The sequence below is a fragment of the Panthera uncia genome, chromosome F1, assembly GCF_023721935.1.
Source record: "Panthera uncia isolate 11264 chromosome F1, Puncia_PCG_1.0, whole genome shotgun sequence".
NCBI classification, from domain to species: Eukaryota; Metazoa; Chordata; class Mammalia; order Carnivora; family Felidae; genus Panthera; species Panthera uncia.
The window spans coordinates 12164971-12183968 of record NC_064813.1 but is presented as its reverse complement, the minus strand read 5'-3'; the positions used below and the strand labels follow the sequence as shown (position 1 = coordinate 12183968).

The 18998-nt window shown below is 33.5% G+C and overlaps 1 protein-coding gene across 4 annotated transcripts in view; it reads left to right on the top strand.

Annotated features, from left to right (window-relative positions):
* The window catches only part of KIFAP3 (kinesin associated protein 3), a 353458-nt gene that overhangs the window by 310293 nt on the left and 24167 nt on the right, over positions 1-18998 (top strand). For all 4 annotated transcript variants that reach the window (XM_049633903.1, XM_049633900.1, XM_049633902.1 and 1 more), the window contains 2 exons: positions 6083-6272; positions 12029-12128. In XM_049633903.1, the coding sequence (XP_049489860.1) occupies positions 6083-6272; positions 12029-12128 (290 nt within the window). The remainder of the gene's footprint in view (positions 1-6082; positions 6273-12028; positions 12129-18998) is intronic.

Sequence of the window (18998 nt, the reverse complement as noted above, 5' to 3'; positions counted from 1 at the left end):
GAGAATAGATTTTAATTGATATATGTTGAATTTATTAAATGTTTGACACTGGATATTCATTTAGAGTTGATATTTAATTTTTAAAAATAAACTCCTTAGACTGCCAGTATTCTTCAGTTTGGGGGGATAATTATTTCAAAAGCTTTATGAAATAAGGGTATTAATCATACATTTTTTTGTTTATAGAATGTTAGAACTTTAGTAAATCTTACCTAGATTTGTTTCATTTTAGAAATGAAGAATCTGAGACTAAAAGGTATTAAAATGCCTTTAGAAGGTTGTTTGTATCAGACCTGGAAATAGAACCCAAGTCCCCTGATTCCTAATCCACTGTTCTTTGTTCTATACCATACCGTAATACCATCAATTCCTATAAATTCAGACTCCGAGACACAATGGAACTGGCTTTGCCATGGCTGTTGAACTCTACTCATTGAGGTTAGATACAGAAGATAGCTAAGTGCTGATCCATTGGAGCATGATAAAGCTTTTACTGGTTTTCACTAAAATGGGAGAGAGAGGAATTAAAAAAATAGTGAGAGGAGGTCCAGGGAGGGGCACACAGAGAGAGATGTTAGGGCTGGGGAGCTGTTACAAATGGAAGGTTGTTAACATGTTTCGTCTTGGATAGGTAGATCTTCATTTTGAGATTGTCTTTCTTACATTTATAGTCTTAAAATGGTCTTTCTTCTCTAAGTCAATAATAGGTAGTAGTTGATTTACATACAACATCAGTCCCCCAGATTTGTTTTTGAAACTTTCCTGAAATCTAAAACTCTTGGGACCACTGTCCAAGCCTATTAATTTAGTACTAAATAGACTCTCAACAGGCATAAGCTAAAATAATTGATTTTTAAGAAATCTGGAACATAGGGGTGCCTGCCTGGGTGGCTTAGTCCGTTAAGCGTCGACTCTTGATTTTAGCTCAGGTCATGACCTCCTCATTTTGTGGGTATGAGCCTTGTGTCAGGCTCTGCGCCTACCTAGGTTTCTCCCTCTCTCCCTCTCTCTGCCCCTCCCCTGTTCACACTCTCTCTGTCTCTTTCAAAAATAAATAAATAGATGACAGAGAGAGAGAAGGAAGGAAAGAAGGAAGGAAAGGAAAGGAAAGGAAAGGAAAGGAAAGGAAAGGAAAGAAAGAGGGAGGGAAGGAAGGAGGGAAGAGAGGAAGGAAGGAGGGAGGGAGGGAGGGAAGGAAGGAAAGGAAGGAAGGAAGGAAGGAAGGAAGGAAGGAAGGAAGGAAGGAGAGAAGGAAATAAGGAAAAGAAAGTAATCTGAAACATAAAAATCAGTGTTTCAGAAACATAAAAATCAAAACCCAGCATTTTAGTTGAAATAGTACTATCTCATTTTCACTAATGTTGACTATTAAGGAAAAGGAGAAATCAATTATTTAAACAAATATTGTGTTCCTCATTCCATGCTTCATTCCAAGATGCTGTATTTGTTAAACATTCAAATACCTAAGGCCATATTATCACAAACTAGAGAAAACTTTTATGGTACAAGTACTACATATTAATAATATCTCATACTTAGCTTCTAAATTTTAAAAATAAATTTAAAAAGTATTTCCTAAAGTTAGCTATTAATATTGGACTTAAGAAAGTCATCGAAAACCGATAGTGTATATAGAGTATTAGGATTCTAGCTAGCTAAAGGTATGGGTATTTTTTTCTATAATTTTCAGCTTTCAATAATGAAATAGTTTTATGGTTATAAATATTTCAAAAAGCTATGTTATAACTTCTTGAGATTTTAAGGGCTTGATACTGGTTGGTCAAGGGTTTTTGCCATTTTCTTTGCAATGATCTATGACAAAACACCACACATAGTTGCTAACGGTTACCTCATGAAAACTCCTCATGTCATTGTAGTGGATTCATTATAGTAGGAATCTGTAATCATTGGATCATCTGCAGAACATAGTTTTCTATATCTTAAATGATTAAACAGCTTGGTACAGAATAACATATTTTGTCTCCTGTTTCCTGAGGGAGAAACTGTTGTTTTCTAAAGACCTAAGACAGCCATAGCGTTTTCATTGCGATCCTGTAAACAATAATCTGCACATTAATCATTATGTTAGTAATAGAAAATCAAACCTATAGTTTTGTAGTACAAAAATACTTAAAAATTTTTATTTTTAATAAAATGACAGTATAATCTGCATCATTGCTGCTATATATACTCTTGGGCATTATAATGTTAAGATATGCCTTGGTTCTATGAGTTTATTCACTCATAAAGTGACCAAAGAAATATGGTGAAAACTGTAAAGGAATTCAGATTAACATAAGGTAGTCTAATTACATTTAGTGCTAGGTCTGTGCCAATTCACTGCCTTGGAAAATCAGCTTCCCCAAGACACTAACAAATCAAACTTTAGTATCAAAAGTTAGCTGTAGATGCTTATGGATATTTTTGGTTTGTGTGTATGGACTTCTGTCAAATGGATAGATAGTCTGTGGATAGGTGGTCTTTTTTATTTTAGAAACTAAACCTTGTATGTGTAGGCTCATTAATGAGAACATTGCTCTCAGCTTGAAAGGTGATAAGAGGCTTAAGTTTGCAGGGCATTTGTGAAGAAAATAGCATCTTTCTACATTTATTACTGTACTTTTATTAGAATAGGGAAATCTTATGAGGAGCATGTAAAATAGTAATGCCTAGAATAAGCATGATTTTTTTTCCCTTGTGCAGAGCATTATTTACTAGATTAAATACACTTTATGGATATGTAATTTACTTTTTAAATTATGTTTATTTTTGTAACATTTCACAGAAATTTGTAAGAGGCAAGTTTTACTCTCAGTAAAATAGCAAACCCCATATTTTAATATGTTTTGAGCACTTGACTAGGTTTTATATCCTGTTCTTACACTAGGAATCCTTAAGCCTGAACCTAAATTAAAACAATTAAGTCATACATCTTTCTGTCATCTTTCTTGAACACTTCTTCATTCAGATAATCAGATTTAAAGTATTTCTATCAAAATAAAGTTAGTTTCGGGGTGCCTGGGTGGCTCAGTCAGTCAAGCTTCAACTTCAGCTCAGGTCATGATCTCTCCGTTCGTGAGTTCGAGCCCCACGTCAGGCTCTGTGCTGACAGCTCAGAGCCTGGAGCCTGCTTCCGATTCTGTGTCTCCCTCTCTCTCTCTCTTTCTCTCTCTCTCTCTCTCTCTCTCTCTCTCTCTTTCTCTCTGCCCTTCCCCCACTTATGCTCTGTCTCCCTCTCTCAAAAATAAACATTAAAAATTTTTAAAAAGTAAAGTTAGTTTCATACCTCTTGCCAAGTGAAACAAACTAGTACTCACAAAAGAAACAGTACCTATCAAATTAGCTCCAGTATTTAATGTAGATTTAATAGGATTATAAGGCATAATGATATTATAAGGCATATTCTGGGAGTTTTGATGACCTGTAACTAACTTATCTTTTAGAAAAAAAGCCAATTAGTATGGAGAATTTCTTCCCCAAAATACCATTTTACTTTTTTTATGCATTAAATTTTTTTACCTTAATGGACAATAAGTTCATCCTTTTTTTTTCTGTAAGTATATGTGATCATTCTTCTTAAATCATCTAGCCACTTCTAATATGATAGTAATATATTTTTGCAGCCAACTTTGCAACTAATACATTCACTGTGCTACATAGGGAACCAAAAAGTATTCTTGCGAAGTCATGAATTTTAAAGAGGTTCAAAATTATATTTAGCATTTGGGCTAAATTATTTTAAAGCTAATCACACTGCTCATACTACATAATTAGCACAATTTAGTATTCTGTCTAATTTTGGAAACCCAAAGTGAACCACTGAAACTGTAGCCAATGAAACTGCTTGTAACAACATCACTGTGCCACTATTTTTTCAACTCCCTCTTTCCCTAACATCCTTCTATGTACAGCCAGGTCAGAGAGCACATGATTGAGAATATAATGTGTTATGTAATATACTTAACCAGACCAGAGCCACTTCTCTCCTATCACTGCTTGGTCAACAACTCAACACATTCATAGACTCTTAGAGCTGAAAGTTGACTGTGGAGTTCATTTATTATATTCTCATTACTGAAGAATCCATTCTACAGTGACCCTGACAAATACTCATTTATCCTCTGCCTTTTTCACATTGCCAGCCCAAGGTTTACAAAGCTGTAATAGCCACAACTAGCAGTGTGCACTTGATCTAGTTAATTCAGTGTTCTGGAGCTCATTTTCTCATTTGTAAAAAGATGATAATTAATAGTACCTAATTATAGTACCTACCTAATTCAGTTAATTAGGTACTTCAATTAATGTACCTTCTTCAATTAATTAACAGTATTGACTAACATTAAGTGTTTTCAATATAGATTTTCGAAATGCTTTACGTGTATTATGTCATTTTATCAGAAGAACTTACATGTGATCAGTAGATGAATGATTGTATAAATTATATTTAGATGATACGATATGATCTACTCACTGTAAGCATATCAACAAGATGGCATTTGGATTTAGAATTTATTGTTTATATCTAAATTGTCAATTTCAAATGTAGGTTAAAATTGTAGATTTAACTCAGAGTAAAAACTTAAGCGATTTAAATATTGAAATTATAACGAGTGGATTAATACGTTTATTTTTAAAATAAAATACAATAATGTTTATAATCGCTCTTTCATACAATTAAATTTTAAATAATTATATTAGGAAATAGATTGAGAACTAATAGGAATGTTAATATTTAACTATCAAAAAAGAAAGCTTAGGGGCACCTTGGTGGCTCAGTTGATTAAGCCTCCAACTCTTGGTTTCAGCCTGAATCATGCTGTCATGGTTCATGGGATTGAGCACCACGTCAGGCTCTGTGCTGACAGTGACAGTGTGGAGGATGCTTTGGATTCTCTCCCTCTCTCTCTCTCTCTCTCTCTCTCTCTCTCTGCCCTCACCAACTCACACTTGATCATTTGCGCGCTCTCTCAAAATAAATAAATAAACATGAAAACAAGTTAAAGAAAGCTTAATAATTAGGACATCCCAGAAATTCCTTCTATGATGACAGTTTTTTACTTGAGCCTCAGCTTTCTATGAAAATTGCTCATTATTTAACTACAATGTGTATTTGGTCCATCTGTTAATTATCATGGTCATCTTGACTGTTGGAGGACAGTACTATTGCGTGGTACCTTTCCAACTCTTTTAGGTAACTATAAACAAAAATGTTAAAGATATGCCAGAGGAATTTAAAACTAAGACTCTAGAGTTATAATGACAAGAAATACCTGAAATCTTTTTTTTTTTTTTAATCTATGCCATCAGTGGTACTGTCCATTCATTGTTAAGTGAATACACTAGTCAGAATAACTACAGTCTTTGGGAAAAGTAGGGAGCTAGATAGGTTGATCTGTAGCTAATAATAACTTGCCTATATAACTTGCCTATATCAGAAATGTTCACCAAGGAGGTTCTCTGTGAACAAGTATTATATAGATACAGCAGTGAAGAAGACAGTCTTGCTCCTCGGGAGTTCATGATCAGAGGAGGAGACAGACATTTAAAGAAATAATTATGACTAAATAAGATAATGTTATTTTGGGGTTGAAACAAAATTAAATTAAAATCTGTTATTTTAATGGTAAACCATTTCAGTAGTTAGGAGACATTCTTTTCAAGTGCTTTCTTTCCTAGTAAGAAGTACTATGTAAAATAAGGTATCATGAAAGATACCATTTTGATGCTTAACCACCTATCATTAGTGGTAACTAACATTACAGGTAACTATTGCCACAAATTTCTTTGGGAGCTGAAGTCTGACTGCTTACCTAAATTCTAGTAATAGAGAATTTGTGAAGTTTAAACTTTTCCAGTTTTTGCCGTTACCATTCGCAATTGGTAATTCAAACAGACGCCTTTAACATACGTCTTTAATTGGTTTTATTGATTATTGTATAGAATAATTCTGAATGGGTATTTTTAATGTTTCCTCTGACCCAAATGAAGACTCTCCAAATTATTATTATAACCTGTTATCTGAGGGCCAAGGGAGTAACTTTATAAGCTTATGCAGTAATACTTGACTATTTGTTTTCAATAGGAATATGATGAAGAATGGGCTAAGAAAATTCAGAGTGAAAAGTTCCGCTGGCATAACTCCCAGTGGCTAGAGATGGTAGAGAGCCGTCAGATGGATGAGAGTGAGCAGTACTTGTATGGTGATGATCGAATTGAGCCATATATCCATGAAGGAGATATTCTCGAAAGACCTGACCTTTTCTATAACTCCGGTAAGACGGTAACCAAGGCAAAATTAAACAGTTTGTGTGCCATAAATAGGGATTTTGGTCTACCAGCCTTGCTCATTCCCAAGCTTTGGAAGCACTTCTTATGATATATAAATAGACTTCTCCGAATGATTTCAGAAGTACCATCCATACACACCATACAAACCTATTAACTCACCATTATTTTTTTCCAGTTAGTCTTGGATGTGCTCTCCAGAAAAAAAGGTTGTACCTAGGAAAATTAATTACTCTTAGTTTATTGCTTTCTACAATGTATAACTTAAAATGACATCCTCAAGGTTTCTGACCTCTGTTGAAAATGTAATATTTTTTCTGTATCCTGTATTCATTTAAATATGTAACTTAACTAATTTATGTTTTGTTTTCTAACGTATTTCATTTGCACAGTCTAATTTTGCCATGGGTTTGCTTTAGTCTTGAACTAATAAACTCTGCTTGGTTGGGAAGATTTAGACACTTTACAGTAATATTTTTTTTCCTTTGAACTCTGCTAGTGTTTTCAGGGTAAAATTTAATTTTTACATAAATCATGCATATATTATAACTTTGTTGATTCTGCTGTGCTGCCTTTTTCCAAGGATGAGTTTGGCACAAAGACTGGTAAGCTCTTGCATATTCTGGTTTTTGAAGTGTTGCACTGTTGCCAATATTAATATTTCTTCATTGAAGTCATTTCGTTGAGAGGAAGAAAGGATTTCTAATTAAGATCTGTAGCAGATTGGATATAAAAAGCATCAAAGTAATTATGTCTGAATTGGTGGCTTGCTTTTTCCCCCTGCTATGTATTCATTCACACTTTATTTTCATAATTTTGTTTTGTGCAGATTGCCCATAAACTATATTATTTTTATATTTGATGTAGATACTAGAAGCTTGTAAAATTGATACTTTACTTTAAAAGTTAAATGAATTTCTTCCTAACCAAACTCTACAGTAGTTATGAAATACTGCTTTGTGTTTTAAACCAGATGGAGTAGATCATTAATTTCAGCCAACCAGAATGTCTTAGTTCAGTAATAGCAAGCAGCTGTTCCTTACATATTCAGATATTCATGAAGTGAAATGATGTAAAATATATATGATATAAATTTTTTTGTTAACGGGAATCAGAATGTTTTGGAATCAGGTTTCTTGCTTTGAAGATTGATAGCTAGTTTTCAGTGTGAATCGATTACTAGTTTCCACAACTGAAACCACCTCGGTATTCAACTTTGCTTTAGTATAATTAGAACTTCAGGACAAATTTCTAAAAAATTATACTATATTCCCAAAATTGATTCATTTACATTAACCTCTTAAAATGAAAATCATAAACATTTTTCTGAGGTGTTTTATAATTAAAATGTACAACTTCTGCTTTTGTGGGAGATCTGAATTATATATATATATTTTATATATCGAAGTTTAGAAATAGCCACAGCTGATGGAAAAAAAATCAAATTTAAGCATATGAGAAGTGGAATATTATCATTAGATACCCTCATGGTTGTTTTTTAAATCCCTGTAGCCTGATGACATGGTAGACATTTGATAAGGGCGATTACATTGCTGTGAGTTTAAAGATAAAGATCTCGTATCAAGCCATCTGTATTATTTTAGTCCATTATTTTACCTAGTTCATTTTCCATGAATAGTTCAGCTAAATGAGTCTTTGTGCTCTCTCTCGATATGTGTCATTAAAATTTAGATAATACCAGCCTCTTGTCTTTTATTGTGTGTGGTTGTATCTTCAGAAACATCAGGTAAATTTGTAAAACTGCAGATTCATTTGAATGCTTGAGCCATCTTATTTAAGTCTTTGGTCTCCATGGAACTGTAGGGGGTTTCCGATAAAAGCAGCCTTAGTAGCTTTTCAGCCACAGAGGTTAAGCTAAATCACCTGTGATTCCCTGGGTCTTGTCTCTCACTTTAAGATGAAATAGCATTTGCTGCTTCCTAGTCATTAGTATTGCCTTCTATATTTTCAAACTGTTAAATATGTCAAAATATGTGTTTCTCTCTTGCTTTTATTTTTTTAAAGGATCTTGCTGTTGTCCTATGAAAATAGGAATCTAGTATCTCCTTTAGTTACAGTATTTTTTTCTTTAGAGTCTAGAATTATTGTGATTATAGTCGCTGAGTAATTTCCTCTTCCATCATGAAAATGCTGCTTTTTGCTGAAAGCAAATTTACCCACAGAGAAAGTATTATTTATAAAGCTGAATCACTACTACATATTTCTAAATGACTTTTTACTTTTTATTGTTTATCAGTTTGCTGAATCTTATTCTTAGCATTTAATATGTGGATATATTTCTGGAATGTGAAGTTGACAGTACTTTGTTTCTATCTCAGGATTATTGTAAAGCCATAGTTTTATAATAATAGTTTATACTAATATTTTATATAAACTATTTTCATAGCTTTTGTGATATCTCTTATCAGGTATAGCCCAATAAGTTATGGTTTATTTTAGTCATTTCTTTTTCTCATTCTCTTCATTACTGATACCTATTTTCTGCCACACAGCCACAATTTCATTTTTGCCTAGTTCACTAAGGAGCCCAATGTTATGTTTTCTCTTGACTTAAAAAAATAAAGTTTATTTTAGTAACAATATATAAGAAGATATTGAGGTTTTGTATTTTTTACCTTTCTTCACAATGTCTATAAGTCAGTTTTTTAACTGACTTTCAAAAATCAGAAAGTTCATAAATTACCTGTGCTAACAATAAATGTGCTTAGATCTCATCTTTGTTCCAGTACCTACTCCATTTTACTCATAGTCCTATTATCATCATTACTAGGAGCACCTCAGAAAGGTGTGTTGTATAACTGTGGTCTAAAAGGTTTCATATAATTTAATAACCTAAATGGGTATAATGCTCTACAGCTTACAGAGTGCTCTGGTGTAGATCATCTCGGTCTTCTGTTTGTTCTCTGGTAGTTTAAATGTTACCTGAAATTCTTTGGCTCCTTATTGCTATCTTTGAATCAGTGTTAGAGTAGGAGCTTTGGAAGGGCACTCTTAGATTTATCTGGACTTGGAGTCAAGAATATACGATTCCTTTTTATCTTTTCTATAAAAGAATTAATTTGGAATGCAGAATGCTGAGAAACAAATAGGGTAGCTCCAAACTACCAAAGTTCCAACTTCCAAAGAAGTTGAGGTGTTTGAGTTGAGGATTTTATTTATTTAGGGTGTAATTTAATTTTTATTCCTCATTCTAGTAAAGAAAGGTTGCCCATATTATCAGAGCTGCCTAAATTTTGTTAAGGCATTAGAGGGCACAAATAGAAGCTATAGTTTACTGAATGAATTGCTGTGCCCTAGAATTCTTAGAAATTAATTTCAGAGGTATAAATTTACTGTTTCGTACTTACATAATGTCATGTTTATTATATCATCCTTATTGTATTCTGGGTTTATAAAATTGCTGACTGATCTTTAAACTCAGACATTTTTAGTTTGATCTCTATTTGATGAGCTCCCAGTTTGTAGTCTCCTGTATTCCATTTAGCCTTTTGCTACTCTTTTTTCCCTTTGAAGACAATGGGAGCTCCGGGTCAAAATGAAGATGTTGAGAAATTGACAACAGTTTTTCATTTAATTTCTTCTTCTTAATCTGGCTTACTTCATTAGGTCATGTAGTATAAACTTTTAAAATTTAATTCCAGTATCTTATTGTTTGTATTTATTTTCTGAGTGTTAGAATCTTTTATTCTGCTGGCAGGCTGAATATCTTTGTATTCATTTTCAAAGTGTGATATGTATTTTATCTTGGCATTTTACTTAGCTATGTTCCTCTGAAATTGGCAGGTTTCTTAAACCTTGATCTTCAGTTATTTGGTTTTAATTTAACAGAGGAATTTGTTGATTTTTGTGATCTTACCCTTGTTAATTTTGGCCATGCTCCTGAGAAGTCTTCAATCCAGATAAAATTGTTTTTTTAACTGGTTAACTGTCAATCTGTTGTATCCTGGCGTTTTCCATAATTTCATTTTTTTATAACTTTTTGTGTTTAACTGGTCTTTTTGATTTATTAACATTTAGAGGACAGAGAAACTGGACTAAATATTAGATACTTTTAAGCTACCTCTTAAGCATTCAAAATTTACTAAAGCAATAAGAGAAATACCAAAGATATTAACACTTCAACAATTATGTAATAATACAAATCTTTAGTTTGTGAATGTAACAAATGGGTATATGTAACAAGTAAGTATACTTGTCATATGGAAGTACAAATCAGCTCATTCATTCATTTGCCGACACTATTACTTAATTCTGCCATTCACTTGATTTGTAGTAACCTTACTCTTCAAACAGATTTTGTCATTTAATTGCTACCTATCTTTCAAGACTCAAATCAGTTATACTGCTTCCTCCCTCCTCTCCAAGTAAGATTTTCTAACCTGTGCAGAACACAGTAATCTCTCTTTAGCTTCCTCTGCCTCCAGCACTTTCAGTACATACATTCATTCCTGTTGTATATCATTTATTAGTGAAATGTGTTATTTAATTGCATCTTAAGTGTTTGTCTTACATTTCACTTAATCTAAAATTCTTAAAAACAGAAACTGCAATTTTTTGTATTTCCCACAGAACCTAGTAAAGTGTTTTATGCAACTGGTAGGTGTAAAATAATCATCCGGTGACTAAACAATTTTGCTTACTATGTGCCAGGTTTATAAACAATGTTGTGAGTATGACCTAGCCAATATTTATCTATAGGTCACTTAACAACCCAGAATACTTCAGAAAAGGAAACTTTAAAAAGCCTGAGCCCTTTTCAGATAATTATTAAAAAGCCATATACTGAAATATATTTGTTCTATGCCTACGATAGTCCTGATGCCATCACTTAGAACTTTTTTCCTCAAATTCTTTTCTTATTCTTAACTTATTCATCATTCTATCAATAGTACGTTATCTTATTGCTTAGACTGGAGCAAGTAAGAAAGTAGTATCACTCTAAAATCAACAAGAAGTAATAACAAAGACTTAGATATAGGAAAAGAAGCACTTTATAAGCAAAGAAAAAGAACTCAAAAACTAAAAACTAAAAAACTACTAAAACTAATGAATGAGTACAGTAAGGTTATAGACACAAGATCATTATACAAAAAACAATTGTACTTCTTTTTTTAAAAAAAAGGTTTATCTTGAGGGGGGAGGGGAAGGGCAGAGAGAGAGGGAGAAAGAGAGAATCCCAAGCAGGCTCCACACTGCCAGTGCAGAGCCCGATGCAGGGCTCGAACTTGATCACTAACGCTGAGATCATTACCTGAGCCAAAATCAAGAACTTAACCAAAATCAAGAGCTTAACCGACCAAGCCACCCTGGTACCCCTGACACCAGGCTATTTAATGTCTCCTTGTCTGTATTCATTTTGTTTCTCTTAGCCTGGACCATCCTTACTGTCCCATACTACCTTACCTCACCCCTTATCTTTTTTCTTTTTTCTCCAAGCACTATTAAGTCCCTTGAAGGCAGAGATTGTCTTATTTATCTCCATGCTAGTATTGTACTACCACATAGTAAATGCTCAAGAAATGTTCAGTTGTGCTGCGTTGTTGTGAGCACTTAAGTGTATATGGTCTTTTGCTCATATTTCCAGCGAGAGCAGCATGTCATGCTAACATTTCTCTTTCCAGATTAAACATATAGATTATTTTCTTCTGTTGCTTGATAGAATAGTTTCCTTCTTATTCCCTACAAATATGTTTCACTGGTTACCAATTTTCCTTCTTTCTAGATGGATTAATTGCCTCTGAAGGAGCCATAAGTCCAGATTTCTTCAATGATTATCACCTTCAAAATGGAGATGTAGTTGGGCAGCACTCATTTCCTGGCAGGTAAATAGTCATCCAAGAAAAATCTAATATATGGTGCCTCCCTTGTTTTTGAAAGGCTAGAAATCTCTTCACTCCCCATTTCTCTATCTTTTTTCATTAAAGAGGAAAAAGTCCTCAATATTTTCAAGAACATGCTTGTTTTATTTTAAATTAACTTATGAAGTCACATTTTATATTTAAAAAATGGAGATGGCAGATCTGAAAATAAAAATGCTTCATCACTTTGGAAAATACAGGCTGTCCATTGAAATACTTTTGCCAAATTAATGAACTAGGATTGTTTCCCTAAGTGCTCCCCAAAGCCAGTAAAATACAAGAACACGATTCATGTATTTTAATAATTATTCAAACATCACTTTAAAAGCTGATTAAATTAAAGACTGTTCTTCCCTGCATGGTATTCAAGTAAAATATTTAAGAAATATATGGCATGCCAGTGTTGTTTTACAGTTATAATAAAGATTCCCCTGGCAAATATCCTACTTCATTACTGGTATCATAGATTTTTCAGATGTTATCAGAAAGTATGTACATTATTTTCTCCTTCCTATCATTCCTAGAGATGCAATAGTTTGTTGAAATTTCACATTACACTGGTTTGATGAATGTTTGGGGTTTTGTTTAAATTATTGATTTAATTTCCTCTTCTAAAATTCTACTTTTCATTAATATCAATTATTTTCTCTTTGAAGGATGTGTTTAATGTATTTTTTTACATGAAAGAATGCAGTTGTGACCAATATGTTATGATTTTTAATGATCACGTATAGTAAGCCATTTTAATCCAATAATTATTACTGCAAGCAATATTGATCATCTGTGTGTAATCTATTTTATGAATATTCATCATATTTACTTTAACCTGCACAGCAATGTTTTAAAGCAAGTATTATTATAGCCATTTTACAATTGAAGAAATCAAGGCTCTAATATTTTAGCTTAAATGACCAACTATCACAGGTAGGGTGGCAGAGAAAAAATTTGAACTCCAGTCTATAGGTCTCAAAGCTTATATTCTCTCTGGTAGAACATGATGCCTAATTTGGAAGAAAACACAGCATACTATAGTGACTTTTAAGTGTGTGTGTGTGTGTGTGTGTGTGTGTGTGTGTGTGTGTGTATGTGTTTTTAACCACAACTCATATTAAGCAATACATTTTATATTGCAACTTAGTGTACACATACAAATTTGTTTATATATGTGTGTGTATATATATACATATATATACACATATATTAATATATACACACACATACATATATATATTTGTTTATATACATATATATACCTATGCCTGTAAGTAAGACAAAAGTTTTTAATGATAGTAAGAAGGAATTCTGTTTTATCCTATTCTATTTCATTTTTCAAATGCAGATTGCAACCAACTATGTGATTTCACAGCTCATTGATGGTTGTGACCCAAAGTTTAAAAGCATGGTGGAAAAACATAGGAGTATTACATGAAATGTGATATAACATTATATACAGTTCAGTATTCTGTAGTGGATTTTAAATAAATAATATCACTTCAGAAATAGTTTCATTGGTGACTGGATTGTCATGGTAGGAAACTCCTTGCCTTAGGACATAAAAGTTAAACATATTTAAACATCAGAAAGCATAGGGCTTTTGATTGCTTCTGAGGTTTCTGTCTATATTAGCTATAATTATTTCAATAGAGGCTCTGTTTAATCATTGTAACTACTATACTCGATCATGTGACAATTCACTGTAAAAATGTTTTCTGAAACATAATTGGAAAAGGAAGAAATTATTTGGGTATATAATCCTAATTATTTATATTGAAGATTTTTGCCGATAGCATCACAAGATTAATTATGCTGGCATATTTGTTTCACTATGGCACATATGTGTTTCACTATTTTGTTCACTATGAACAAAAACATTATTTTGGTATCTCCTGCAGATATTGCCAGTCTAAAGAAAGCAGACTGGTATTATTCATACGTTACTTATTTCAGAAAGACTTGCTTTCATTTTTTTTTACATAATTATATGATTAAGAACCTGAACACATTCATTAAAATTGAGCAGTCAAAACAGTGAACTTTCTGTGCTCAATTCAGCAAAATCTCTCATTTCTGGTTTTCAAAAATGGTCATTTTATAAAACAATGAAAATTTTTTGAGAGATGGTGGTACCCAATGAATAAATTATACACTGTTCAAAGATTTCAGGATTTTATTCCTCAATTCTGTTAGTAACTTTTTTAAAACATGACTTCAGGGAATCCTCTTACCTTTGTACCTTCAGTTCCTTTTCAAGGGCAAAAATATTTAAGTAGCTTCTTTTACATCATAAAAGACACAACACAGTAATGTTGGCTTAAAGGATTAGCTAACAAAACTTACTGTAGACTCTTTTTTCAAATCAAAAGAGTGAACTACTTATTTATTATAATCATTTTGACTTGAGAATTGTTTGACCTGTAAAAAGAACTTCTCCTGAGAAAGTTAAGTCTTTCATCTCTTGTCTTTTGTAATTTTTTAGGCCTTAAATCACATAACTGTATCATTTTCTCTTTTTATTTCCAGAAGAAATAATTTACAATGAATTTCCTCAGTTTTTTAATAGGTAATAGATCAAATAAAAAGGGACTCAGTTGTATCAGCAGAGATACAGAGAAAGTATACAATATAGCCAAATACCCATAGTTGCTTTTTATTTTATTGACCTGCTCTGGAATCATTTACTTTGTTTTATTCAATCATTTTTGGTTGGTTAGGATTCTATCTTAATAGGATTTGTAGGCTCTTCTTTGATAGTAACAAACCATGCATCTTAACTCTGGCTTACTTTTTAATTCTGCAGAGATTTAAGTATTTTAAAGTGCTACATAATTATTCACATATTTTGGCATAATTTTGCTGCATAATGTCCCAGATGTGAAATTTTAAACTAATGGCTACTTTCAGCTTCTGATATCCAATAGGTAAATTTAAAGCCTATTAGATCAAATAACATTGACTTACAATACTACTTTTGAAACTTTTTACTTTAACAAAATAGGAATATTTTTTTTTTTTTTTTTAATTTATTTTTGGGACAGAGAGAGACAGAGCATGAACGGGGGAGGGGCAGAGAGAGAGGGAAACACAGAATCGGAAACAGGCTCCAGGCTCCGAGCCATCAGCCCAGAGCCTGACGCGGGGCTCGAACTCACGGACCGCGAGATCGTGACCTGGCTGAAGTCGGATGCTTAACCGACTGCGCCACCCAGGCGCCCCTAGGAATATTTTAAACAAAATAGGATTTTTTTTAAAAAAATGTTAACAGAAGCTATTGGACTCTGTTCTTCATCGCCATTGGAAAGATTCTTGAGAATATGCAGACTTAATGGGCAACATGAAGAATTTGGGTTAACTATGAAAGTGTAATGTCTTGATTGATTTCTGAATGAGAGGAAACATTACCTATTGGGGGGGGGGGTCCCTTTAAATCAGGGAGGTTGTCCAGATGACTTACAAATTCTTTCCCTGTTGTTCTTTATCACATGTGTTTGATAAATAAGCACTGTCAAGTTACCTGGAAGAAGAATTGTTTTTTAAGTTTATTTATTTATTTTGAGAGAGAGAGAGAGAGAGAGAGAGCAGGAGAAGGGCAGGGAGAGAGGAAGAGAGAGAATCCCAAGCAGGCTTCATGCTGTCAGCGCAGAGCCCTGTGTGGGGCTTGAACTCACAAACCGTGAGATCATGACCTGAGCTGAAATCAAGAGTCGGGTGTTTACCCAACTGAGCCACCCAGGCACCCCTGGAAGAAGAATTTTTTTACAGTTAATATAAAAAATGTGAGTTTTTATCTTTATTATTGTTTTTAATGGTTTGAGAACATGAAGCAAAAGCACGCTCTTCAACCAGTATTCGCGGCTTCTCGGTCTTTGTGGTTTTATATGTTTGTTTCAGTGGGTTCAGGTAAAGTACATGATCCCAAGTTCCTGAAAGACAGAGAATACGTTTCTAATTTGTATGATGCAAAGTTTTAATTTTTTAATTGTTCAAAGAAAAATTCTTCCCTTTATTCCTAAAGTGACAAAGTTTAGTAATAGGACAAATCTGTTAAAATGGGGACACTGAGCCAGATTTAGAAAATCGTTTAAACCATTTAAATTGGTATTTTTCTCAAAATCCAAGTCAGGAGGTCCTTCTTAACCTGAATGCCTGCATTTTTGTAATATAGCAAGGCAGTTTAATTGGAAACAGTGAAAATTGTTAAACTCATCTATCCTGTTCTACAGGGGAGACTGAATGTTTGATAAAATAGATACTGGCAGTTGGACAGCAAATCCTGGGTTTTAGACATGTGTCACTATCAGTTTGAACCTTTTGGCGCCAGAATTTCCCAACACTTGGAGGTGATGCAAAATACATTAGGGCTCTCAGGTTAGCTATAGAGTTGCCAATCCCAGAGGGTTAGATGTAAATCTTCCCCCCAAACACATCTGAACTGGTGTTAGAAAGTAAAGTGGAACTTGCTATTGAAGCTAATTAAAAATAATAGGAGTAGGACTAGCTTTTTTCCCCCTTCTATACAATATATCCTTACCATATTTTTGGACCGTTTTTTTTTATTATAACTCTTACTTTTCAAGACTAACAAGAACCTCATGTTGAGTATTTTTAAACTGCTTCCAGCTTTTACAAATCAGGTTTTGTTGCAGTAAAAATGGTCCATTTTTCTTTTATAGGAATCCAATTTTCATAAACTGGAAAAAAAATTGCAGAGACTGCTTAGGTTTCCTTGGGGCTTTGAAAAATATTTTTCAGGCCTGGAGTTCTTCTTTGTGGTTGGCACACTGATGTCATTGACTGACCATTTCACTGGAGTCAAAGCCATTATCTGAGCATCTGATTCTCACACTTTCATTTTCTGTACATATTTTATGTAGCCTGCCTCTTTTTCTCCCCTTCTTAGCATCCTTTGACATTAACTTTCTGTTCATTATGTGTATTATATATTATACATATACATTTTTTATTCTGTTCTAATTTATTTTTTTCAAACATTAAATCACAGTTGGAATGGCAGTTGCACTTTAAAATCCTCCTGAATAGAACTGACAAATTATTTTCTCAATATATAAAAAAAGATCTTTTACCCACGGTTTTAAATGTATAACTTTTTCCTGAGACAGGGACTCTACATGTGAAAATTAGGCTAATTTCTTTAGTTCTAAGGCCAGTATGCTCAGCCATTCAGCCAGTTTTTTCATTTGAAAAGAGTAACCTCAAAATGACATGTTCTCAATCTAAAAGGCATTGTGTGGTGTTCACAGAACTACATATTACGCTTAGAACTGAATATCATGAGATTATTTCAAAGCAGTTATTCAAAGGAGAAATCAAATTATTGTCTTTGTTACAACCCTTCACTTGGCTAGTCAGGAAGTTCTTTTCTATTGAGAAGAATGTAAATATGCCTATAAAAATTGATATCAATTTTGAATGATAACCCAAACTCTTCCATTCTAATAAAGTTTTAGTGATCTTCATTATTGAGTAAGTAGTATAGAAAGTATATGGAAGGATCAAAAGAAAATGAAAAGAACCTCCTAGAAGTAGTTCCTTTGATAGACATTGAGACCATCCATTTGTTCAGCAGTATTTTAGGAACGAAATGAATTGGTATATACTTATGAAATCTTTTAAAGATAATCATTAACTAAAATACTGCTTTATTTAGTGTGTTATTAAATTTTTATCAAAAATTATTATAGCTTGGGGCACCTGGGTGGCTCAGTTGGTTGAGTTTCCAACTTCCACTCAGGTGAGTTCTAGCCCTGCATCGGGCTCTGTGCTGACAGCTCAGAGCCTGGAGCCTGCTTCGGATTCCGTGTGTGTGTGTGTGTGTGTGTGTGTGTCTTTCTCTCTCTCTCTCTCTCTCTCTCTCTCTCTCTCAAAAATAAATAAGCATTAAAAATGAACTTTAAAAAAATTATTATAGATTATTATTTATAGATTTCTTTTCCTATCAATTTTGCCCAGAGGAGAACATTTATGAGAAGCCTTTAAAAAAACTCCTGACTTTAGTAATTTTTTCCAGATATGGTGGTTACAAAATAAAGCAACCAAATTCCATTTTCACCTATCGATTGCCAAAATTTTTTTAATACTAATTCCCACACATAGAAGCAAATAAGTACTCTGATACACCTCTGTGGGAATTTAAATGGATAAAACCTTTGTGGAATGCATTTGGTAATCAAGAACAAGATCCTTAACATTGTTCACTTCCTTTAGCTCTGTGATTTCATTTCTAACAATTTATCCTTAATGAATCAATAAAAAATAAATACTAGATAAATGAACTGTTAAAAAAATAAGTGATTGGGGTGCCTGGGGGGCTGTCAGTTAAGCATCTGACTTTGTCTCAGGTCAGGATCAATCTCGTGGTTTGTGGGTTCGAGCCCTGTGTCAGGCTCTGTGGTGTCAGCTCAGAGCCTGGAGCCTGCTTCAGATTCTGTGTCTGTCTCTCTCTCTCTCTCTCTCTCTCTCTCTCTCTCAAAAGTAAATAAACATTAAAAAAAAATCCTTTTAAAGTGAGTGTGTGTCAAAGAAAATAAATACACTTAGTTTAGTGAGTGTAGTGTACACCTATCTAATTGTGGAGTGAATGTTATTTTTAGCAGCTGCTTTTGTGTCACATGATATTATCCATATATTAGATTATATTACTCCAGGGTTCTGATTTAAGAGCATAAATATGAAGGGGGCGCCTGGGTGGCTGTCGGTTAAGCGTCCGACTTTCGCTCAGGTCATGGTCTCATAGATTGTGGGTTTGAGCCCCGCATCGGGCTCTGTGCTGATGGCTCGGAGCCTGGAGCCTGCGTCGGATTCTGTGTCTCCCTCTCT